This window comes from Sceloporus undulatus, chromosome 3 (genome assembly GCF_019175285.1).
Source record: "Sceloporus undulatus isolate JIND9_A2432 ecotype Alabama chromosome 3, SceUnd_v1.1, whole genome shotgun sequence".
NCBI lineage: Eukaryota > Metazoa > Chordata > Lepidosauria > Squamata > Phrynosomatidae > Sceloporus > Sceloporus undulatus.
In genome coordinates this window covers 98,345,906-98,373,157 of record NC_056524.1, presented here as the reverse complement: position 1 = coordinate 98,373,157, position 27,252 = coordinate 98,345,906, and the positions used below count along the sequence as shown (strand labels likewise).

Below are 27,252 nucleotides of genomic sequence, written 5' to 3'. Positions count from 1 at the left end.
CCCAGAAACTGGAAAAGGACAGGACTTGATAGCGGTTATGAAACATATAGTGGTAGAGGCAGAAGAATATGTACATGCAGCATATTCCAGGGAAACACTGAGTGTACCTCCACCCACACATATGCATGATGTCCTAGATTCCAATGAAGCAGTTTTAACACGAAAGAGTGAATTAGCAAAGAGCATTGGATACTGGATAATTGCAGTAATATATTCCTTTAGCATTAAAGATTACATCAATAATAATTAAACATTTGTAAACATTTAAACATTTTTATCTTTTTAAACTATTTGATATTTTAACACGCAATTTGTTTTAATTATTGTAGTAATTTAATTCTCTTTTTAATGTATTATTTTTGTATGCTTTTAATTGTACTGTTTCTAATATTGTAAGCTGCCCTAAGTCCCAGTCTTGGGAGAAGGGGGGGAAATAAACAAACAAATAAATAAATAAATATGAAAAGCCATGGTACAACCATTCCCTATGGTTAGAAGACAGAGCCAAACCCTTCCTATCCCTTCCCTTTCTCTCCACTCTGGTGTTTTCCACCTACAAAGAGCTTGGAAATGTAACAGTTTTGTTGTTTCATGATGTCCCTCCACCCCCAAACTGCTAACAAACCTGAAGGAGTTGTTTGTTTTGGATCTGGCCTGCTTCAGAGGCGCCCCGGTCAATTTCAGCATCTGCTGAATTTGTCTGAATCATTCCAGTTTGATTGTGGATTCAAGAGTCATCAAAATCCAAATCTCACTCAGCTTTTATGTTAGCAGTTGTTGTTATCATCATCATCATCATCATCATCATCATCATCATCATCATCATCATTAACATTTATCTATAGAGCGCTATAAAATTTGCACAACTTAATGTGGTAAGCAGCTGTCAAACATGACAAGCCCCTAGTGGGTTGTATCAGGCAAAGGAAGTTTGATCATCTACCACTCAAGTCAAAGGAAGGATGTTGATTCCAGCCTTTTGCCACCAGTGACTACCTACTTTGTCAACAATCAGAAGCAGACCCCCTGTTGAAATTCTTTGTCACAAGACAAGGCAGAAGGAAATTGGGAACATCATCTTCTCTGTACCCAGGTCAGAAGCTAAACACTCTCCCTTTGCTTGATGCAGCTGCTGGCTCGTAAGATGAACTTGGATGATTGGGCCAGGAGATGTTACTTAGTTACACATTCATGACAGAGTAATAGATGTAGGTTATTGGCACATGTCTGTTATTCAGCTGTTTGCTCACCAAGCTACTGTGTGTTTTAAAAATGACAACTTTATCTACAAATTAAGCTGTTACAACAACATATGTAGGGGGAGATAAAGTGGATGTCCTCACTACCACATTTGTTTGTTTATTTGTTTATTTATAACCCACATCTCCTCACCCACTAGTCCTGGCACTCAAGGCGACTTAGTAAATAAGTAAATAACTTATTCACATCAGTAAATAAACAAAACATTATATCCATTAAAATCAAGAAATAACAGTACAGTACTAACAAAAGTATTTTCCCCATAAACATATGATGGCCCATGAACAGACAACCTAAAGCCTGTCTAACTAACCTTGAGAATATCTACTTCATCAACAAATGTTTGCTTGGAAGGATGGAAAATATGCAATGTGCAGTGCTAGAATTGGAAACTCAATGTGGTAAGCAGCTGTCAAACATGACAAGCCCCTGGTGGGTTGCTGCCACGAGGAATCATGCTTCAGCAGCCTTCATGTGGGGTTATAACATTTGAATTAGCTCTGCTGAGCTGATCAAATGGCTGGAAAACATGGCAGAAAAAAAGGGAAGGATTTTATCCCATTAACACTTTGACTGGCCACCGATCTAACAAACAATTTTAGACTATGGTGGAATAGTTGAGACTCCTATCATTTGCCAGCAAGATATCAAAAATGTTTGAGTGAATAAACATATGAAATCCACAGGCAGGGGATATGCCCAGCAAGATCTCTGTTGTTGGCAGGAACTTATAAATTCAGCCTTTGATTAGGACTGGGCAGAAATAGTGTAGGTTTTTTTCCTTTATGACATTTACACAGTATGCCTGCAGAACACTGTTAGAATCATAGAATTCTAAAATGGAAGAGACCCCAAGGGCCATGCAGTCCAACCTCTGCCATGCATGCAGACCAATCAAAGCACTTCCAATTGATGCTGCCTCTGTTTAAAAACATTATACAAATGCCTAGTGGAGTGTTCTCTCTAGGAAACTCTAGGACATTCATTGTGACCTTTGGTTAAAGTTGACCATAGAGTTGTGCTGGAGGACCTAGATATTCCTAGAGAGAAAATAGCAATAAAATCAATGAATAATCAAATCCACAAAAGTCAAAACCGCAAATGTAGAGAGACAAGTGTACAGCAATAGCAATTGCAATCACAATGTACATTGCTATACTGTTTCATTGTGAACTAAGCAGTCACTAAACAGTTTAAAATGTGTTAGCCAATTCCCCCCCCCCCCCAACAAGCTAGGTACTCATTTTACTGACCTATGAATGGATGGAAGGCTGAGTCTACCTGGAGTCCTGCAGGTTCAAATTCACAACATTGTGGCTGCAGCACAGGCATGTAACCACTGTGTCACCAAAGCTCCGTTTATATGCTTATATACGACTATATAGCTTTCTTTCACTTACTGTTACCAACATTGTAAGGGTATCTACATTCTCTTGGACTAAATTTGTTTTGCCTTTTTTACCAACACTGTAAGGGTGTCAACTCTTACAATACCAAGAACAGAATCAGCACTATAAAAGTTGTTAGAGTGGCTAGTCCATTGAAGGCTATGTTAACAGCCAAATTTTTCATCTCAGGAGATGGCTTTTATACTATCTCCAGCCTCTGTCTGTCCAATCAGAGACAGAACTCCATTAATGTCAACAATCATCTTATTTTCCATTAGGAAGTGAGACTTATATGATACCACTTAATGGGCCAATTATCTGAAAGAGTCATTATCTTCTGTTTCTGGCTGTCTTGTATCAGATGATTGCATTAGACATGAGCCTGCTTGCATGTTAATCTGTTGATTAACATTATCATACCCATGCAGTATACTTTTCAGTTTTGTCTCTATAATCTGGTCATTGCTTACTGCTTTTCCTTACATGCTTTCTCTCTTATCTCCTTTGTTTTAAGTTAAGTGGCTTTGGCCCGTTACAGACGGGCATAATAGTATGGACTGGGTCCGTACTAGGGTGAGAAGGGGAGTCCCTTCCGGACACCCCTAACCCTAGTACGGATCGAGTCCGTACAAAATGGCAGTGAACGTTCCACACGGGGGCCGCCATTACGACGTCACGAACACGCCACCTCCAAACGGGGCGGCACGGACATGACATCTTTGCACCGCGTGAGGGTGCATAGAGCGCCCTTTCCGCGGCGCTAGAAGGAGCTCTGAAACGGAGCTCCTTCCACGATTTGCGTCGCTGGCACAGCCTTTAGACAGCTGCACCAGCAACGCAAGGGAGAAAGGGGCCAAGTGGCCCCTTTCTCTTCCTCCCCGCCACCGTTGGGTGTCCTTGGGGCATGAAGCCCCAAGGACACCCCTTTCCAGGATGCAGGGAAGCGGCCTTTTGCCGCTTCCTTGCGGCCTGGAAAGTGGTGGATCAGGGCCCCAGAGGCTGCCGTTCTGATAGTTGAGGCCCCGATCCGGCGGGGAAAGGAGCGCCTACAGGCCACCCCAAAGGGGTGGTGTGTAAGTTGACATGCTTTACACAATTTTTTACATGAAAAAACATGAATTTTTATTTTACACAGGCACACTTATTTCTTTAATATTATGTCTTCAAGGCTTAAATTTCACAAAATATTTACCTAAACTAGTGCTCAGTCTAGAACACCCCACTCATATGAGTGTATCTGGCAAGTTCCTATACCTTTATTTGCTCTCCAGTTTATCAGCCACAGGCCTGTGAAAGGTAGAAGGGCACATGTGAAGTTGCTGATTCATAAACTGGTAGTGCCATCTGATTCCTACTGAGCTGTAAATTGAGCAAACACCCCAGAAAATTACCCAGAGTGGTATGAATCAGACAAAGGTGTGCTAGCTACAGCCAGGCTAATAAAAAAAGCAAATTTATAATGAAATTGGAGCTGATTTGAATTCTGAAACCAATCACTCTTTGGGGAGGTGTGCATATTATCAGCTTTCTTTCTTGATGAAATCTTTAATATTATCTGTTTGATAGTAAATTATCCTTTTGGCCTTCTTGTCAGTCAGTAGACCATGAACTATAAATGATTTTCATTCATTTGAAAGAAATCTATAACTGTGACTCTGTAGCACTGATTGAAAATAAATGAACGCTACGCTCCAAAGACACTTGTAAATAATTTTAAGAGATCGCAGTTTAATGGCTTGTGTATATCTTTAGTGTTGTGGAGCAGCTTCAGAGAATGGATTCATTAAATAAAGGAAGAGTTCATGAGAAAGTTAAAAGGGATAATTATATTTGAAAAAATATAAAGGATGATGAGCGCAATACAAATAGTTGCTATAATATCAAAGAGATACAGCATGGGGTGAGCAGTTGCAGCAGGTCCAGGGGCAATTTCCCTCAAATTGCAAAGTGGGGAAACAGAAGTTAAAGTGGACAGAGGTCTACTTCTAGTTTTGAAAAACAAAACTAGAAGTACACCTTTGTCCACTTTCACTTCTATTTAACTTTAAATATCAAAGTAAATGTCTTAGGGGTTAAACTGCTGAAATAGATTGAGTGCCTTGGATAACTCCTTTAAAATTTAAACTAAAATCCATGGCAGATTCACCACCTACATGGCATGAAAGCAACCAGCTGCCGCTGGAGTAAACATGCTGGGGCGAGGTAAAAGCTAAGTGGTCTGATTCAGCATAAGGCTGAGAGATATGAGGTTGTTTTGAGACTTTTACCCAAATTTACTATGTAAATTATTATTTAAATTTTTTCTTGTTGACTGAGCAGTTACACCTGTATTCCACTTGTCTATGAGATTCCTCTGATTCACTCCTAGGTTTCTTATTAGATGTCCACAGTGTCTTTTCTCCACATTTGATTCTCTTCTAAAACCTTCTTCTCTGTTGGTTCCACACTTATTTTCACCCACTGATTTCGCCTATTATTTTACTATTAACATTGAAACAATCCATTCCAACCTTGATTCCCTGCCTTCTTCTTTTACTCCAGCAACTCAGTCATCTACAATTGGAACATTCTCTGCTTTTTCTTCTGTTTCATATCTAAACTCTTGAATTCTTCTAAACCGACAACCTGCCCTCTCAATCTGCTTCCTTCTCATCTTTTGATTTCTGTTGCCCCCTCTATTTTACTTTCTCTTCTGCCTTTAAGCATGCTCTAGTTTCCCCAGTCTTGAAAAAGCATTCTCTTGATCCATCTTCTCTCTTGAGCTATTGGCCTATCTCACTTCTTCCTTTTCTATCTAAGGTTTTAAAACGTGTTATTTATTTTCGCTGCCAGGAGTTTCTTACTGCTAATACTATTCTTGATCCTTTTCAGTCCAGCTTTTGCTTTTGCCCATAGCTTTCTACTGAGACTGCTCTTACTAAAATCACTGATAAACTTTTACTGGCTAAATCTAAAGGTCTTTATTCTATTCTAGTCCTCCTGGTGCTGTTTTTGACACAGTTGATCATGGTCTCTTGGTGGATGTACTCCAAGACCTGGGTTTTGCAGGATCAGTTTTAAATTGGTTTAAATCCTACCTGTCAAACAGATCTTTTGTGGTGGTTACAGAAGGTCAGATTTCTGCCCCTGTTTGATTAGATGTTGGACTCCCTCATGGCTCTGTCTTGGGTCCTTTACTGTTCTATTTTTATACCCTGTCCCTGGGAAATCTTATTAGCTCCTACACCTTTCAATATCACCTGTATGCTGACGACACCAAGATGTACTTCTCTACCCCTGAGATTTCTCTGGGTGTTGAGCTGCGATTATCATCATGTCTTGCTGCTGTCTCTGAGTGGATGAGTGGTTCAACATGGCCAAAACTGAGCTACTGGTCTTCCCACCCAAGCTATCTTTGCAATGTTCTTTGTCAATTACTGTGAATTTCTGTTCAATCTGTCAATGAGAAACATAGTCTTGACTTCCTATTTGGCTCTTCATTATTGTTCACTCCACAGATCCAGGCTACAGCCAAGTCATGCGGATTCTTTCTTCATAATCTCATCAGAATTCGGCTGTTTCTTTCTGATTCAACGGCAAAGACCTTGGTGCATGCATTGGTGATATCACACTTGGATTATTGCAGCTCATTGCTAGTGGATCTTCCTATTTCGCACCTTAGCCCCCTAATCTCTGTGAAATGCATCTTCTCCACCCATCGCTTTGATCACGTTACCCCCTTGTTGTTATTCCTCCATTGGCTCCCCATTCCTTTGAGAATCCAATATAAAAAATTTCTCCTGATCTTTAAAGCCCTTCATGGCTTAGCTTCATCTTATTTGTCAGCACTCATCTCTCCTTACCGCCATCCACATGCATTGAGATCTTATGACACTGGTCTCCTGACCCAGCCAAGGGTCTCCTCCTCCCCTACTCGAATCCACCCTTATCCTGTGCTGCTCCTCATGCCTGCAATCTCCTCCCCACACAATTAAGAACTATTACTTCCTTGGCTAATTTTAAGGCTGAATTGAAGACACTCTTGTTTAGGAAGGCATTCTAGATTATTGGTTGTTAATCTGCTGCTTACTTTGTCCCTATTGTATACTAGTTAGTATTATTCTAGAGATATTTAAATCATGTAATGTTGGGTTTTTAATATATTGAACACTGCTTGGTGGGTTTTTATTCTTTTTTTATTTTATTTGACTCTTACTATGTAAAGCACTGTGCAAATTTTACAGTGCTCTTTAAATAAATGATGATGATGATGATGATGATACCTTCTTTTTGCTTCAGTTATAATACAGTACTTGTTTTCAGGTCACTCACCAGGCACCATATATTATTAAGAGTGACATGCTGCTGCTTATTTTAACAGACCATTTGAAAAGATCATTATGGTTTCAAGACACAGAAACATCTGCATATTGAGCCCACAAGTGGAGATAACTGGCTGTCTCAATGATTAATTCAGACATATTTCTACAGTTTCATAGATTACAGCAGAGAGAAAACAACTCCGGCCTTGGGTTTCTATCTGGCCTCCAAAGCTGTAGTCCTCAACTTGTCCAGACTTCCTGGGCTGTCCTTTCTTCAGGTCAAAAGAAGAATTAATTGCCCCTCTTGGATGCTCTAGGAATAGATGTTAAGTGGGTTTAAGGGGCCTTCTGCATACTTTAAGATTGAAACTATGGTACCCCTAATCCCTAAAATATTTACCTTAGCCCATAAGTATTTACTTTAAAGTTTCTTCTAAAACTCATAGCAGAATTGTGAGTATATTTTTCCCCTAGGCTGTGTAAAATGTCTCAGGTGCATTCGATTGGTTAAAGAGGAAGCTGATGCAACTTGAGCATGGAAATGAGTCACAGCAGGTCAAAGCTGCACTGTCACAGTGGCTATGTGACACGAAGCTGATGAAACACTAGCAGGAGATTGGATCACAATCCCAGCTGTGTTTGTGTATATAAGGATGAATGCTCCAGTACACAATGTGGTGGTGTGGATGTCAGCTGATGGTGGAGTATTATGCTAGTTTGTGTAAATATTGCTGTATCATGATTGTAAATATTTGCTGCAACTAAGATAAATGAGCATCAGCAGTTGTGAACTAGGTCCAGACTCAGCAGTGGTGTTTGTCTTCCTAGCTGGCAATCTTCTGTGTGTGAACTCAGTTTTCCCCAGTGCTAACAAGAAATGCCAATCCTGTGACATGAGAGTCACCAGCCATCACTAGTCTACTCCAACTGGTGCTGTTTTCCCCAGGGACTCACACAGGGATCTTTCTGGGCTCTGAAATCCAAGACCCTTCCAAATGGGAATGCCAATGTTTGACCTATATGCTCATATGATGTTGAATGCATTGTGCCTCAAATGAAATGCATCTATCCAAGTACAGGCAGATGCCTGTCCAAGATCCTAAACTTGTGAGAAATTCATTGTAATAACAATAACAAGAGGTTTGTAGAGTTCTTTCAAAGTGATTTGCATACATTAGCTAGCAGTGCCAGTCGCAGCAGTAGCAACAATAGTAGCAATATACTATACTACTTTACAGGTGTAATAATGTGTAATAATGTGTAATAATGTCTCGAAGCAGCATACAACAAAAGCAAAATCTAAAAATGGGAAACCAATAAAAGTATTAAGATACAACTATTAAAGGACATTTAGTAATCAATCCCAAATAACATTAGAAAAGATTTCATATCAGAGGCCAAAATCATAATTCTCAAAGTGAGAAGCATAGTATGTTCAAAAAGGCCTTGGTGAAGAGTTAGGTCTTTAAAAGGCTGCTCTTACATGTATGACAATTTTTGTACATTAATAGTCCTAAATCCTAAACAACCTTGTTAGCTAATCTGGGAAAGAGAGGGTTGTGTGTTGCCACCCAGTGAATTCATGGCAGTGGCAACTTAGTTACATGCCTGGTCTGTATCTCAGTCTCTGTACAATCCTGTGCATGTTTCTTCAGAATTCAGTGGGATATATTCCTTGGTAAATGTTTATAAGACTGTAGCCTCAGTCACTTTTCTATAGCAGCTCTTAAAGTCCAGCAAATCATTACCAGTTATTAAAGCAGAAAGAACCAAATTTTCTCTTTCTCTTTGTCAATGATTAATGGAATAATTCTGAAAGGCATAATCACTTGAATCTCTTGTGCTACTTGAGAATGCTTCATATCAAAATGATAGATACTATGCATCAGTCTAGTTATGTGACTCAGCTTGACTTTGGACTCCAGTGTTAACTCTTGTTGGTTTGGTCTGTTAATGTTACAAGTCATCTAAAATGGTCCTTCTGAGCATGATAGATGGATGAGCTGCACAGGACAGTAGTAGTATAGTAAAAGCAGGTTCACAAGGTTAATAGGTTAAACTTTTCATTAACAGGAACAATCTACCATTTCCCCTCTCAGTTTAGCTGCAGACCTTAGCATATTGGGGGGGGGGGGCAATGTCCCAACGACAAGGCATCATTAGCTATTGCTTTTATAAAACAAAGTACACTGGGTGGTGTGATTCTGGGCAATTAAGACCCATTACAATTACAAAATAAAACCCCTTCTGATGGAGATTACATTATTGCTAGAACTGGGTTGTTGATACTGCCAACAAAACTGCTTGACTTTTGGACTCTCCTTTGAGGAATGACAAGTACATTTGCATTTTTAAATTTGCCTGGATTATTTGTATCTCCATTTATTTCTTACATTTTAAAAGTTTGAACTACTTCCTTTTAATATATTGGTACCCTTCTTGAGTCTCCAGGAGTGGGTTAGAAATGAAAATATAACTATTGCTTCCTTAGTCTAAGCTGGCAGTCCAACATCTTTGTGTCACAGAAAAACATGGGTTTAATCTTGCTGCAATCCTTCCTATCATTGTGTCAAGTCTCATTTTAAGAGTGGCTTCATCAGATGTACATGCATGTATCACTGATGAAGGAAAGGAGGAGAAGACATGAATGACCCAAAAGTTGCAGAATAATTATGTATGCACATGGTTATTTGTACAAGAAATAACCAACTAGATCAGCTCAAAACACTACGCCTCACCATTCAGTAGCTAGACCAGGTGATTCAAAATAAAACACTTGTCGGTGGAAACTCTAATATTATATGAAGCGTATTTAGTTCAAAATTTCTTCTAGGTCAGAATGACTTTTTTAAGGAAAAAAAGCAGTGTATTATGGATGTTTTACAGATAGCATTTTTAACTTTTTATAGACAATAATGTTGAAGAGCCACTAAATCTGCTTCTCTGTGCTATTAAACTTTATTTTGCCAAGTTACAGTAAAATTGTGAATAAAAACAAATGCAAAAGCTTAACATAACAAGAGTTTGCCAAGCAATTAATAAAGTCTTTTAATTTACAGATGGCTATCCTCAAGAAGAAATGATTTACCGATGGAGAAAAAACTCAGTAGAAGCAGCAGATCAGAAATCTTGGAGACTCTATCAGTTTGACTTCATGGGTCTCAGAAATACCTCTGATATTGTCCAAACTTCAGCAGGTAGGTATCCAATAACAAAGGAATGTTCCATTCTGGACATTTCAGGATTCAGTACCACCATTTCAAAAGCAAGAAAACCGGTAAACACAGGTCAAGATGATCATCACATTCTACAGCATGGAGCTTCATTGCTTGTATAAATGTGTATGAAAACCACTGCAATTGAGAATCCAGAATTTGAACCCCTACTCTGCCATGGAAACTCTCTGAGTGACCTTGGGCAAGTCACACACTTTCCACCTAAGATGAAGGCCATGGCAAATCTCCTCTGAATAAATCTTGCCAATAAAAGCTTATGATAGGCCTAACGTAAATTGGAGTTGACTTGAAGGCTACATGTATTACCACAGGTGATGGAAAAAAGAAAGCAAGTCTTGGCATCCTTCTCCTCTGACACTTGGCAGGTGGTGAGTAGGTGACATACCTTCTGCATAATATACAAATCAATTTCATAAATGTAAGGTGCATGTAAAAGGGTGGAGTTCAAGATAAATAGTATAACCTTCACATTAATATTGATGGGGTCCACATAGGCTTTGACAATTCAGGATCACGGCATGGGAAGGTCACAATCAGCATGCTGTGATACTAAAAAACAACAGGAAATAAATCAGTTGCTAGGAATTATTGGGAAAGTTATAAATGGGGAAAGGAATTATACGTTTATAGTGACATTGTATTGAGACTGCTCTATGCAGGTCTGAACATAAAATGTCAAAAAGGATATCAGAGAATTAAAAAGGTACCAAAAAGAAGACACCTCAATAATCAATACACTAAATGCAGGAGCTTTATAATTTAGAGGGGAAAAAGATGACTAAGGATGACTAGGGCGGAACATGGTGGAGACTTGACAAATCAGTATAGACTGTTAAAATTGAGAGATTTTTCTCTCTTTATGAACTTCATGGGCATTAAAGAGGAAAGTACTTCTCCAGAGAAATCATTTCTTCTTTAATTGATAAGATGCACTATTAGAAGCTGAGATATTGGACCTTAGTTTACTTTTTCTTCCTCTTTTAAGGGAACATCTTTAACTAGAATATTTGGAGTACATATCCCAGAATGTCCCAATCAACATGGCTGCTGGCCATGTCATCTGAGGCATTCTGGGAATGTAGTCCCCAAATCCCCTGCCTTTCTAGCTCTGAAAAACAGCTAAAATTCCCACATGCTTAGTGGAATGAATCTTTATTTTTAGAGAGCTTTGATACACAGTTGCTGTGGATAGCAATCACCATGTGTTCTGTGTGTGAGCTTCCAAAGGTGTCTGGCTGGCCACTGCTGGAACAGATTTCTGGACTAGATGAATGTTAGTCTTATCCACTAAGACAATTCTAATGCTTCTGTGTTGTCAGTGTGACAAAAAGGACCATCTGTTAAACCAAGTGAGAGTTAGGAGTCACCTACACAGTCTGTTGCTATGTATGAATATATTGTGATGGAGGTCATTCAGTACATTATTTCTGAAACTATTTTGCAAACATCCATACTTCAGTCAAATTATTTATTAATATCTTGATAGCAGTACATCACAATAGATGACACTTGCTGACATCACTCCAGATCTGAGTTCCAGAAGCCAACTATAACTGAGTGGGTGGGATGGAGGCAGTTCTTCAGAAATGCTTACATACAGTAGGTTATGTATGGTTCTTGCAGAGATACTCTCGTAACCCTGGCAGCCCCTCTAAGAATTCTACCTCCCTAAACAAAATGGTTAAAAGACCTCTGGGTTTGATTAAATTAAGATGGGCTGTGTCAGCACCACAAAGAAGGATAATAACCAAAGCACTTGCATGTATCCTTAAAATATTTAATAAAACAAAAATAAATGTCCTACTCATTTCAAGTGGAGCACTTCAATAGGTTAAATGTATAGTATGTTGTACACATTAAAAATGACAGTGAGAGAAGATATGGTGGAAATGCCATTCTGGTGCATGCATCAGCTAAAATTGCTTGCAAGGATAAACCTTCCACCTTTCCCCCTAAATAGGTTTGCTTTGTATTGTCTAGCTAGCATGACAAAAAGTAACTCCTGGTGCACTAGTCTAGGCAAACTAGAGCATTTGAAAAGTTTTCTTTTGAAGCAGAACATGGGCCTCCAACAGACAGCCCAAAAGGGCCACTCTCAGGCCGGTCCAAGGCATGCACATGACGCACACCCCTGGATTACTCAGAGGCCATCTGGAGGCCATGCCAGGGCTGCCAAATGCAGCCCAAAACCAGCCGCAAAATAAGCAGTGTCTTACCACTACTTTTCATGGTCCATTCAGGAGCACAACAGCAGGCACCCTCAGGACTGCAGTGTCTGGTTGCTACAGTCAAGTGGTGGTCCCGCAATGGTCCCACAGCAATCAAGGTGGGAGCAGCATCTGGCTGCTCCTTCTACTCTGTGTGCTTCACCCCAGCTTGTGCAGGTTTAACACTGATAAAAGTGGCAAAAGTCTAGATCTGATACTATTTGGCTGTATTTTGCATTTCATCCCACTACTTCTTTTCCATTTTCCCCATTCTTTTTCTATATTCACTAATATAGAAATACATATAAATTTGCAGCTCCTCTTTCTTTCTTTTCTTTTCTCCCCCCCTACCCATTTCACTGTCGGCACTGCTTTCCCCCCATTGATGCAAGATATCAAAGTGTCATCATTATGTATTATAATGACAGTTTTCCAATGAATAAATATCAAGTATCAAGATTATCAATTGTTTTTTCCAGCATGTACAGTATGAGTTGGGCTACCAAAATAAGACATTTCCATGACTACTAATTCTTTTTTTTTCTTTTCTTTTTTTGGCAAAGTTTAGTAGACTTTTCTCTTCTTTAATGCTTTAAAGACTCAGAAAGCCTTTCATTAATGAATGTTTTCCCCCCACTGCCCTTATCACCAGACTCTAATTTAAACTTAATGTAATTCACTTCATTTCCATTGAAAGCAGTTATCCTGCCTGATAATAAATACAGGTGTCTGCCTGGACATCCTTGGACCATTTCCCAGCATCGATATCCAAGTATCTGTATGGTGAGGATCCATTCTCCACAAAAGATAGAGCAAGTGTCCATCTGGACTGAAATCAAAACACCCCACCCAGTATCAAATAATGTTTTCTGAACCAGTTAGAAATCAGAGGAAGATGGTAATAACACACAGCTTCACGGACTGTTTTTCTGTTCATCTGCTAAGACATGGTACTGTTTGAAGCAAGGATGCAGAATGCAAGGTGACTCCTTTTTGCGCCCTTGAAAGGGCATCATAGCCATGTTGCCATGGCTATATGGCACTCCTTCATTGCTGCGCCGTATGGATGCAAACCAGAGGAGCGCCATGATGCAGCATGGTGTGGAGTGGTGCCCAGCATCAGGGCACCCTGGAGGGCAGAGTCGGGAATGTGTTGTGAGGACACTACGCCCAGACTCCACCACCATGCTGGCCTTAAGAGCCAGTGTGTACAAGATCTGTGTACAAGGCAGCCATAATTACATTTTGTAGTGAAGGTTGAGTCTCCCTTATCCAAAATGCTTAGAAGCAGAAGTGTTTTGAATTTCAGATCTTTTTAAAAAATATTAAGATACGTGTATTTGCATATATGTACATAATGAGATATCTTGGAGATGAAGCCCAAATCTAAACACAAAATTCCTTTATATTTCATACACACCTTATGCATTTAGCCCAAGGGTAATCGTATACAATATTTTAAAATAATTTTGTGCATTAAAACATTTTGGGTTTTGGAATGTTTCAGATTTTAGAATTCCAGATAAAGGAGACCCAGACTGTACTGAATAACTATGAATTGGTGAAGCAACAATCATGGGAGAGTCCCCAAGGGATTTGAGGCTCAACAGCAAGGATAATGCAGCAGTGCAGTCAGGCCAGTGGGAGTGAAAACCAGTCTGCATTTGCACTGCAGAAATAATCCAGTTTGACACCACTTTAACTGCAGTGGTTCAATGCTATGGAATTCTGGGAACTGTAGTTTGTTCTGGCTTCAGAGCTCTCTGACAGAGAAGGCTAGATGTTTCACAAAACTATGATTCCCACAATTCCATAACATTGTGCCATGGCAGTTTAAGTGGTATCAAACTGGATTATTTCTGCAGTGCGGATGCAGCCACAATCAAGCAAGCAATCCAAACAAAAGTCCAAAAGGGAGATTCAAAACAATAATCTTTAAACAGAACAATGTCTGAGGTTACCAGGCAGCACAGGCCAGGAGCATGAGTCAGGAATATTGTGTCCCCCCAGATAGGATGGTTGTGAGCAACAAATTTCCTGAAGAAGGTGCTGGAATTTATGGTCATCAGCATGCAGCTGCTACCTGATCAATGTGTGTTTAATTCTTTTCTCTGCTTCATTTGGCTGTGGTAGAGGCTGTTAGTTCTGCATCATGCTGTTCAGATACTGCCATGCCTTCTTGGCCCTCTGCCCCACTATCATGGCACTCTTTCTCCTGTGTTGCCCTGCTGTCTCAATCTCTGAGTCCAAATCCTGTGGGTATGTTACAACATACAATATGGGGGGGGGGGGATCTCCCTATACATTTTCTCCACACCATGTATGTTTTATGAACTTCAATCAGGTATCCTTTTCTTAACTGTTTTCTCCCTAAAATAAGACACACATCCCTCCAAAATGATAATGGCTGTGGTCCTGTTGATCAGTTAAAAATGCATAACCTAGAGTTACATATTTGTGGCTGTTTTTTATTCATGATTCCCTAAATGACCCCTGCTTTAGGGTCTACATAGAGAGAGCAAAAGTCTTCCTATCTCCACTTTCTGGGAAGTAGCCCCTGATCAATGGAGATCCATTCCTCTGTCCCTCAGGAAGAGATGGCTGACATTCCCACCCTTGCACAAGTGATCTTCAACATGAGGGGGAGTTGTGACAGGGATCTTCCTTCTGATTATCACAATGGAGATCACTCATAAGAGGGGGTGGAACATCAGCTGCTTCCTGAACAACAGTTAAACAGACCATTGTCGATCACAACAGCTGCTTCCCGGTAAGTGGGGATTGGAGGAAGGATCAGAGTGGGATTCAGTGTGTAGCACTGAAACTATGCTGTTTACAGGGGGGGTGTGTGTGTGTATACACACATATATCTCCAATAAGGATTCCAGCATTCCATCCATTATTTCCTCTAAGTGGAGTTCCTCTGCATCTTGATTATGTTGTTTCCGCTTTTCAGCTTTTTTTTTTTTTTTTTTTTGGCTCTCCAATATCTTATTTTCAGTGCAATAACAAGAACTACATGTAGTATTTGAAGTGCTGTTGCAAAGTAGATTTGTATAAGTGCAGTGTGATTATTGATAATTTTATTTTCAGTATTCATGCAGAGCACTAGGCAGAAATCACATCACATCAACACCTGCCTTGAGCCTTTGTGATTTTTTATTTTAATTAAACAGATTCTCCTGGTCTGCACCAGTTCTACCATCACCATGACCATCATCATTTATTTATATAGCACCATCAATGTACACTGCTTCTGTGTTAGGTGCTAGGTGCCAGTCAAGACAGGACACTGTCCTGACCTGTCCCTGCCAGGGAGGAGGGCTGGCCAACATTGTAACATAAGAAGAGACTGGCCATTATGGTTCCTGGGCAGAGGGGAGTTGATGCCTTTCCCAGCAGGAGCAGCTCGTGAACAGCATACTTCTACCCTGATACTACTGGCATAGCCCACAGAGCCAATTCTGAAACTATGGATTCAGCTTGATGACTTTCCATATCTACATTGTTTTACCATTCCAAAGACTATTCTCCTTTGAAATCTATAGGTATGGATCACCATGTGATTTATTCCTTCTCTCCCACATTTTCAATATTTCACTTCCTTCTCTAATGATCCTCTCCTGTGGAACTGCCCTTTAAGAGCAACCTTTCACTAGATCAACACTTTTATAGATCTCTCCATCACATCTCTGAAATCTTTTTCTTTCAGCAAAAATCAAATCCATATGTATGTGGAGTTGGGACCTTTTGCTTTGATGTATATCACTTTATACTTGTTTATTCTGAACTCTACTAGCCATTTCAATGACCATTCCCCAGTTTGCAGAGCTTTTTTCCCAAAACCAAAAAGCTGTCACAAGCACAGATATTCTTTCAAATGTACCTGTATGTTCTTAGTTTAGACCTCTCTGCCCCACCCCATGATTATGGACATGAATCTACATGAAGAAAACATGAGAACAGAAATTACCATGTGAATAACTCCTAGGAGTTAAAAGCCGATGTTGCATAATTAAAATCTGAAGCACTTCATACATTAAAAACTTTAGATGGAGTTAAGCACCATCTAAAAGTTATAAATGACATTAAAGTATGCTAGATGGATCAAAATGTAATGGCAGTTCTTACTACTTTAATAGAAAGTGATGAATTCTTCAAAAATGAAATTAAATAGATCAAGTGGTATTTCTTCTTCTTCTGTATTGGAACACATTGTACTGAAAGAACAAAACACTGATCTATAACTCAATGATTTACAGTGCAGCTGTTCACATCAATAATACATCTTTGTGATTAAAATCCATTTCCTTGCTAAGACACAATTAACACATTACTAAATCTTGGTGATTATGTGGTTCAGTTGATCATTAACAAATGAAGCCAATATAAAGGAGAGTTGCAATATTTTATGAGCAAATGGAAATTTCTAGATGTGAAAAGATGTTTATAGTTTACTGGTAGATGTTGAGGAAGGTTCAGATATCAATATGAAATTCCTGTGTTATAGACAAGTGTGTTCAAGGAGGAGGAAGAAGGGAAGGAATTACTCTCCTTGTCATAGGTTACATGTGATTATGCCACAGGAGTCCCTGCATTGGCTTCCTTGTGGCTGGTGTTTGTGTAAGTTTTCATGTCACCCAAGGCAGTAGAAAGAGAGGCAATTCCCACCCATCCATTTTTGTCACTGAACGCATCAGGGTATTTCTGATGGCTTTTGTCACCATTGTCTAGTGGTGATTGATAGCTTCCATGTCAATTGAACAGTGAATCATTTCCAGGGTTTAGTCTGAATCTTTAAACTATTTTAGGTTTGAAGAGCTTAGGCAGCTCCTTTAAAGTCTGGACTAAAGCCCAGAACTGATTCACCAACTTAGAGACATGAAAGCCACCTTCTCTACTACCTCTGTTGAAACAGAGCTGCCCCATCACCCTCTCTCCTCTGTGTACCCTACTCATAATGCCTAGCTCAGAGTTAGGCTTTTGGATCCTGGCTGACTCTTAGGAGTCCTATACCTGTTGTTTTTTTGACATTTGCCCTATTACAGTGAGCCTACCAATGGCCTACATTGCAGAATGAGCTGAATTTTTACCATTTAAATCCAACCCCTCCTGGAGGTGAGGATTGCAGTGGAAGTCTCATAGAGGCAACTAAACAAGTTATTCATGAATAACTGTATCTAGATAGGTACTTTTGTTATGTTCCTATTCATAATGTCTTTTGGGGATAATTTTAAAAAAAATTGGCTGATCCATGTCCCATGGTAAGGAAATCACAGAATGTGCTGGTGTACCGAAATTGTAAAATAAACCTTTAAAAGCAATGAAGAAAATGAATTCTTAGACTCCACAAGCTATGCAAATTGAAGGAAGGTATTTATTCATATTCATGAATTCCTGAATGTTTTCCATGCATACAAAATGACTCATTCATTTCAGTTCTACAAAAGAATTTGTGTTTGAAACTACTAGAATTTATATATGTAATTTATGAGGGCATGTACAAATATATTGTATGCCTAGTTAGTCTAGAAATGAAATAATCAGATAGCTTGGTTAATGCAAGCATGGAACTGATATCATTTATTTAGCATGCATAGGTTTTCAATCTTAGTCTTACTAAGTTTCCCAAAGGATTTCTCCATACAACTATTTTTTGCACATTTGAAAGCTTTCTTACCATAGTCCTATTATTCTGGAACATTGTATTCTGAGCATTCAAAAGGCTTTGCTATTCTAGGCAATACCTGAAGATCTACATCCATCGCCATTTTAATAGAAGTGCATTATGTGGCTGCACAACTCTTGAAGGCACATTGGTTTGTTATGTAATTAGCACAAAGTCCCAGAAGTCTTCCTCTAGTTATGTGCTCATCTATGGCTGTAATAAAGATGAACTAAACTGCTCTAGTTTATCCTGCAGTTCTCTACACAACACTATGTGTGATTAAGCCCCATTTCACTCAATGGGATTTACTTCTGAATTATGTGCATAGGCCATCAGAAGGAAAATCAAATGCTGATCTCTAACTTCACCACAGTTTATTGAATTGTTTTTAAAGTATGTTTTAAATTTCATATTGTTTAATTGTATTTTAAGGGGGGTTGGGGCCTTGGACTGTATATTTAACCTTGTAAGTCACCCCGATTGCATTGTGTAGAGAGGCGGGATATAAATAAATATTATTATTATTATTATTAATATTAATATTATTAGGATTACCCTGATTCTCATTTTCTATTAATCACTCAAGTGTACCTTGGTTTAACAGAGAATTATGTGCTAAAAATAATAATATTATAATAGTATTTTTTCCCATGGTGTCATTAGGGGTGACACCCTAATTCTGTTGATGCCAATGCTCCCAAAACATAAGGCATGGGGTGTGTGTGGATCAGTGAATGGAGAAACGTGACTCTCGCTCGTAGCCACCATTAGCGAGTGAGGCGAGTATCACTCTGCCCATTGAGCCTCCACAGCCATGGACTCCTTCTCTTCCTCTGACTCCCTTTTCTGTCCATCCAGCAGCCCTTTCAGACCTGGAAATGGCTTCCAGGTGGGCTGAAAAGGTAGGAAGAACAAAGAGAGGTAGAGAGGCAGTGGTGGCAGCAGAAACCTGGAGTTGACTCACCATTCCTGCCACCACTGCTGGTAGTCTGTCTCTTCAGGGGGCTGCAGCATCCTAAAGAGATGGGTAGTTTCATTTCGTGATGATTATGGAAAATAATTTTAGGTGGGTGGGGTCAAAAAATGATCTACACCAGGTGTCAATTATGCTAGGCACACCACCGCTTTTACCCTATAATATTCACATACAAACATACACACACATGTGTGTGCACAGACAAATGTATACAATCCATAAAATTAACTACTGAGTTGACTTTTGACTCCTGCTGAAATTCAAACTAAAAGTGTCTGTTTTTATGGATATTAATTGCTCTTGTCTGTTCACAGAGTGTTGCTGACATTTCTCAAAGCCCTGGTGGCTCCCTCTGAGTCACAATGCCACATTTAAAGGATGCCTGTCACATGAATGCTCTTAACAGGATAAACATTTTGAGGAGTGTGTGTGTGTGTTGTGTTTTTTTTCCAGTGCATGGTTTGAAAAGATCTCCTATACCATGTATTGGTAGCATCTGTGAAATTAACACCTTCCAATATGTCATGCTGATGACTCCAAATTGATACTTATGTACACTTTAAAAAATCCTAGCAGTTGGGTGTAAATTGGAGCCATAAATTTGATCCAACAAATGTCTTAATTCTTGTCTACCCCTAGTTTGAGGACTGTAAAGTTGTGATGCAAGATATTGTAGGAGTAAACAAAAGTAAGATGTTCTTACCTGACCTCATGAGCCTTAAACAGCAGAATGTCTATAAATTCAAGAGCCCATACAAGAGACAGGGTTGGAAGAGAGATGGGCAACATGTGGCCCTCTGGCTGTTGTTGGATGATGCAAGTCTTATCACCATTTGCTCTGTAGTAGACTACAACTGGTGGGATCTGGAGTTCACCAACATTTAGAAATCCAATCATTCCCAATCCCTGGGTTAGAGTGTAGAATTATCACATCATCCTAGTTTTGTGTGATGACGTTGTTCTAAAATAAAATAAATGTAGTGTAATAGAAAAGAGAACCTGTTTTTGTTGTAGAAAAAAACATCAGAAACATATAAGACCAATTGCTGAATGTCAACTGAATTCATGGCTCTGAAACCCTGCAGCTGTGTAATGTTGCAGTTTATTTTATTTTCCTTACAGCTATCTGAATTGCAATTATTGAGTTCACAACAGGATTTCACATATCTCATAGATTAGTTGTGAAGGCATTGCTATGAAATCAATTAGAAATGTATAAAACTCCTGCACATTTAAAATCTTATGTATTTCACCTCCCTCAGGGAAAAACAGTTGAAAATAAAAAATAACTCCTTATCTAAATGTGTTCTCTCCCTTTCCCTTTTAAAAATAGTCCCCCCCCCCGCCCTATGTATGAGAACTCTGTAAAGGAGCAGCCACATTACCTATCATCTAGACCCATTTTCAGCCTACAAGGCTAAAGTTATCTATGTCAAAATGTATACAGTTGTCCCTCCATATTCGCTAGGGTTAGGGGAACAAGACCCCCGTGAATATGGAAAAACTGCAAATAACAAAAACACTGCTTTTACCTGAGAGGACACCTCTCTAGGAATCTCTAGGTCCTCCAATGCAACTCTGTGGTCAATGTCCAACATACACTGACCATAGAATGGCACTGGAGTAGCTACAAATGGTCTTTCAGTGCAACTTTCAGTTAAAGTTGACCACAGAGTTACACTGGAGGACCTAGACAGTCCTAGAGAGAACATATTAATGAAATCCGTGAATAATCAAATGTGCAAATATCAAAGCCGCAAATATGGAGGGATGACTGTATAGTACTATAGAATGAAATAGGTCTCTTTTAGGGCACATATATTATTGTTCCCAAATTTCTAAAACAAATTGTGATTCTATTCAGTATAGTTTCTTGATCTCTTTCAATTGACTTTTCTCATTCTTCTCTTAGCAAATTGTACCATAAGTTATAACCCTTACTAAATGACATAAGGCCTTGTTCTAGGGTGTAGCCACAGTGAGAGGAAGACAAAAATTACAGTATTGTCAGTCAAATAAGTATTATGCCTCCCATGAAATTCCCCTGCAGTTGAGCCTTTAGAAATTTAGGGTTCGTACAGACAGGCCAAAATAAAGCTGCTTTGGGTCACTTTGGAGGGATGCTATTTAAATTATACATGCTTCCTAAGAAGCCAGAAGCCATGCCAAAGCCACGATCCAGTCCTTAGGACAAGAGCACAGCTTTAGCGCAGCTTCCAGACTCTTAGGACGCATGCATCGTTTAAACAGCATACCTCCAAAGTGACCCAACACAGCTTTATTTTGGCCTGTCTGTACAGGCCCATAGATTAGGCATCCAAGAAGACATAGGCCTGAAGCAGACTGCATGGAAGGAGAGGCCTCTGACCACTCCAGTCCCATCATGCTGGGACTCCACAGCCTGTTTCCAAAGTGGGCTGCTGCTGCAGTCCCAAACAGGCCACCAGCAGGAACAGATTAAATCTGCTCCTTTGAGAGCTAGTTTTTCCTGGCTTGGTGAGGCCTTAGTGTGGCTTCTGGTTCTGTCATCAAAGTAAGCTTGCTGATTAGTTAAAGAGGCACCTTTACAATGGAGGTAGCATTCCTTATAGAAAAGAAAAGTTGAAATAATATGTAGTATTGCCCTCTCTTCCAACTTACTAGGTAGTGGAACAAATGATCCTCCCCTCCACTTCATTCCCACCCCACATTTAGTCAGTAAGAATACATAGAATTTTGTTTCAGTTCCAATATTGATAAGAATTTTGCAAAGTTCACAGATTTAAAACATTCTAATCTGAGAGAAGCTAAACTGATTGATTCACTCATTCAAGCCCAACTAAGGATTTGAGTTCTTAATTGTTAAAACTCCAGGTTTAAATCTCCATGTATTCAACAGAATGAATGTACATCTGGGGTTGCCACCTCTTCTTTTCTGTGAAGCTCTTCATCTTGAACACCCATAGGACAGGGCAACATAACATGCTCGTCTCCTTGCTAGGAATAGTTGCACCTTATGAATTTGATCAGTGCAAATAAGGAAGAAATTTGCTTCACGTTGGTTTTCTTTTTCTTTTTTAACAAAAATACATGAACTGTATATTTGGAATGGACAGAATATGGAATGTCAAGAACAAATATTTGAATTCAGAAGAAAGCAAAATTAACAGAGTTCTCAATCCATATTCTCCAGTCAGGCATAAATCTTGTTACCAAGTCTCCAACCATGGTATGGCCAGTGGGAAGCGAGGATAGGTGCCTTCAACAGTGACTGCTAGAGACCCACAGGTTGTCCACTCTGCCTTAGGTAAAGATACTACTTCTGCCCTGAGTTACTGTATCTGATTCTTTCCTATATTCCCTGCCTCACCATATTTCATTCTACCCCTGTAGGCTCCTGAAGCCTTAGAAACAGCTGTTCATGAGGACTAGGGTAGCCATATGTGGGTAGGGGGCATCAAATAAAAGCAAATCAGAGTTGGAGAGGACTGTTGAAGAATATGATTCTGGCATTGCTGTTTGATTGTAGGTATTTTGCTCATGCAAGAGAAGGATACTTGTTAGGTACTAACCTCTTAAATATTACTTTGAAAAAGAGGGGGCAAATGATCTCCCTATCATTGACTGTCCTTTCTGAACTTATGAAAACATTAAAATGTGTACAGCCACTTAGGTGTGAAAGCCAACCAAACTAATGTGCGGAGAATGTGAGTTGAATGTGGATTATGGATTCATAGGAAAGGGGCCAATTTAATTATCAGTGAGGTGACAATACTATATTAATTTCTCTGGATGTAGGTGCCATTGGATTGAGTGGGAATTGCTGAGTAGCCTGATATAGAACATTATTGCGCAGCTCAGAACTTGACCTACATTTACTGAATCACCATCACAAGTGGCAGTTGTGTACCAGCACAGAAATGTTGGTTGAGCCCCAGTTTGTGGTGAGAAACAGACCGCTGAAGCTGATACTTTACTATTCTCAACAGCAATAAGCATGTGGTTAAAACTTACATTCTTAATGAGAACCTAAAAGGAGAGTTTGCTCATATAATGTGTGACGCTTGTTAAAATATATTTAGCTGGCAAGATAGTTAAAGAAAGAAATGAAATTACAAAGTGGCCTAGCAAGTTGGCCTTGTTTTTAATGGTACAATGAGAGAAAATAAAAATACAATTTTCCTATTAGAAAACTATCTTAAAATTTTATGAAGCTATGTGTTTCTTCCTGAGACTCAAATGCTGCATTATTGCAATATCAGGGCTTTAAATTGTGGAATTCATCTGAAGAATGTTTCATATATTAGCTTTTTCTAGAGGATAGCCCCCCACCCCCACCCTGAGCATGTTGTAGCTTCATTTTTTACTACTACCATACTTACAGGTGGCATTTACTGTCATTTCACACACCTGTGAGAAGCCAGCATCAAATGAAGCTGTACTTATGACTAATAAGCACAGGCAACATTTTTGGGACAACTTTGTTGGTTGCAGTTCAAGAGCCTTGGCCCCAGCATGGGTACAAATCCAGGCATCAGTGTTGCCAACAAGCCTCGAAGATATTCCCTGGAATGTTTTACCAAAATCCCAAATCCCCAGAATTCCCCAATATTTACCGGAATATTCAGTCAAAATCCCCGGAAAGACATTAACTAAATTCCCCAGATTCCAGGAAATTCCCCAGAAATTGGCAATGCTGCCAGGCATTGTTCTACTCACCTCCAACCTGATAAAAACTACTAAATCAGTTAACCTCTGGATACCTATGGAATGACACACATGGAAATCCACATGGGTGGAAGTCAGCACATGGCTTCCAGTCATTTCGGGTGGGGTGTAGTCACCTTTCCCATGCTGGGCATGTCCCCAGGGTCCATTAGGGGGACTCCCAACTGGATTACTTGGGAACATTGACACCAATTGCCACAAAGCGGATCTTGATCCCATCCTAAAACTATCTCTAGTTGTGACAAAGATTACAGCTTCTACTGACATAAAGCCAAAATAAAGATGGGTGTGAGGAGGTTGGTGATTACAAAGTTTAATCATGAAATGAGGTTGAGAGCACTATGGTCTGGTTTATATAGCCAAACTATACATCTGTGTGAAACTTATGCTTGGCCTGCTCCCGTCCTCTCCCCAGTCAACCTTGCCATTCCTGATTAGTCAGCCTTCCCACCCCTTCCAAAGCCCACAAACAGCAATGCCTCTGGGAAGAGAAAGAGGGAAACCTGCACCATAGAAGATGGAACCTGCCAGTTTATGTTGCAAATTGTGTTCCCAGTAAACTTGGAATGCCATTATTTGTGGTATGTCATGGTCATCATGACAGCTGTGTATACTTAATAACATAAATAGGCAGGGCAAGCCCAAAGGATTTTACTGACTGAAGTGGAGCAGCTAATGCCCTCTGCCCCTATAATCGCCCATCAACTTCCACTAAGCCAAGCAAGTTATTTTGATTCATCAAGCAGAAAATTCCAGACACAGAATAGTGAAAACAAGCAAAAATAAATCAGCTATAAGTCAAGCAGCAGAACAGAAATTCAGACCTGTTTGTGTATATCAGCAAATCTGACAGTTTTCCTCTCTTAAATTCACATTGTATGGAGTTTGATCACCCCAGATCATAAAAGAACTGATATACTGTATTTTTACTTCAGTTTGACCTTCAAACATGGGCTGATAGTTACAGATCTGTATGTCAGTTACAAATTTTTAACCTAGATTTATTGAACTGTAACTGTTCTATAATTGTCCACTATTACCAGGGACAAAATGTGGAACAAATTCGAGACCAAACTGTAGGACAACTACAGGACAAAACTCAGCCCAAAATATAGGACATTTAAGAAAAATGGAGGACCTTAAATGGCCTACATTTTGGGCTGAGTTTTGTCCTGCAGTTGTCCTACAGTTTGGTCTTGAATTTGTCCTACACTTTGTCCCTGGTAATAGTGGACAATTATGGCAACTCTATCTATATTCAGTAAAATTACATAGTCTTACTATATGACTGAATAAATGCACCCCCTCCACACACACAGATGATCTTCAACTAGCAGTCACATTGGATGATGGAGGCTTGTTCAGCTGCCAATCATAGAATCATAGAGTTGGTATGGGCCCTCTGGGCCATCCAGTACAACCTCATGGTGCCAGAAGAATGATGTTTCCACCTCCCTCCATAAGCAAGCAAGGATGCAACAACCAGTAGGACCTCTGTTGCAATTCCTTGCTGCAACCTCACTCAGTGGTGGGAGGGGACTGGAAATGTCATCCTACTTGTGCCCCAATCAGTAGCTAAACAGCCCTCTTTCACCTAATGCAGCTGATGGCTGTTAAAAGTGGCTGTGAGGAGTTGGGGCAAGGCCAGGAGACATTACCTAGTAACACATATGTAACTAAGTAGCCGCTGTAGAATATTGGTGCATAGGGGCATCGCTAAGGTTTTCAACGGGTGGAGACCACACCAGGTGACACGCTAAGGTGGGGTGATACCACTGTTCCCCAGACATCTGCCTTTTGGCTGAAACGGGCAGTTTCATTCATTAGTATCCCTTTTAAACATTTGAGAGATGGTGTGAGTGAGGCAAGGCTCAGTAGGAGGAGAAAAGAGAGGGCCCAGTTTAAAAAAAAAGTTTTTTAAAAAAATATTTATGTGTGTGTGTGTGTGTTTAATTCTTTTAAAATTTTCTTTTTAAACATCGGATGTTATCTAAATTTCACTTTAGCCACATGAAACTATGTACATGTAAATTTTGTAATTTAAAGGAATAATTTTAATTTTGTTAGTTGCATTGCCATTACATTCAATGCTATCTGGGAATTACAATTTATGAATAATATTAGTACAAAATATATTACTAAGGATTCTGTATGGTGTAGTATAGAGGAGGTCAGTGGAGGAAGTTGACACTATGGCCCTTAGCACACAGAGGCTTACCATCGGCAAAATATTCCTGAAGCATGAAGGTGGGATAGCAGGCCATGCTTCTTAATCATCATTGAGGCGTCCCGCTTCTCTCCAGTTGTAAAAGCGTTCGTGGAGCAGCCATTTCTTGAATAACTGGAACTTTCATTATTCAAGAAATGATTGTGCCATGAATACTTTTACAACAGGAGAGAAACAGGATGCCTCAATGACTATCCACCTTTGCACTTCAGGAACGCTTCAGGAACGTTTTGCTGGCATTTTAGCAATGGTGAGTGCCTCTGTGTAAAAGAGTCTTTTGAGTTACCACAATGGATGACAGTACCTGTAGTGATTCCACTGTTGGTGCGTATTGATCACCTCTTCACATATATTTTGAAAAGCAAACATAATTTTTATTGTGCCTTATAAACCAAACAAAATTTTCATTTTTTCTTCTGTCTGAATAGTTGTCATGAAGTTCATGTTCTCTTCTACTTCATACTCTTCAAGCACTAATTTTTAATCACTGAAAATCTAATGAGTTTTCAAAGCACAGGAAGTTACACTATTGCCCAAGGGTCCTTTTCAGATACCGTACTTTCTAACTAGAACCAGTAAAAGGGAAGAGAAAGGCAGGGCAGGAAAGAAAGGAATCTAGCCCTCATAAACTATTGTCCATTTCATATATGTTTTATAATCAACCAGGCAAATGTGATGAAGGCTGTTTCTTCAGAAGCTATGTAACTAAGATGAAAGTTAAATTAACATCAGTAGTATAATAACAACAGGGTGGCTCTCTTCACTTGATCTCATTTTCTGTTCTCAATTTGCCTCCTTTTGAGAAAACATAAGAAATTGTGACTTTAGGCATCTGAGGCAAAATGAAAAAAACCATACATGACCATACCTCCAAGTTAGAGGGATAGAGGAGTGTGGGAGGTGTGCAGCTCTTTATTTTGCCCCCCCCCCCAACTTCAAGCTTCAAGACCTTTTCTTTCTATGGAAAACATTCCAAACAATTTTTAGCCCCCTAAATAGTACCCAAATGAGGATCCCAGACCTCAAATCCATACACCTTTTTTTATTATTATTTCCAGACTTTTCCCTGGTTTTCTATTTCTGCCTCTCCACATAGAGCTCTCCCATCAGGTGCTGTGTTTAAACACACAAACACACATTTTATGCTACAGTTTTACAACTGCAAGGACTCAAACAGATGGGTATGCAGCTAATACAGAAAGGAATATACACCAAATCCCTAGCATTTCTTTAATTAATTAATTAATTAATATCCTAGTACAGGACCCAAGGTGGCATAAAC

The 27,252-nt window shown here is 39.5% G+C and overlaps 1 protein-coding gene across 1 annotated transcript in view; it reads left to right on the top strand.

Annotated features, from left to right (window-relative positions):
- The window catches only part of GABRG3 (gamma-aminobutyric acid type A receptor subunit gamma3), a 482,481-nt gene that overhangs the window by 391,478 nt on the left and 63,751 nt on the right, over positions 1-27,252 (top strand). The window contains exon 6 of the mRNA XM_042461104.1: positions 10,009-10,146. Coding sequence (XP_042317038.1) covers positions 10,009-10,146 — 138 coding nt within the window. The remainder of the gene's footprint in view (positions 1-10,008; positions 10,147-27,252) is intronic.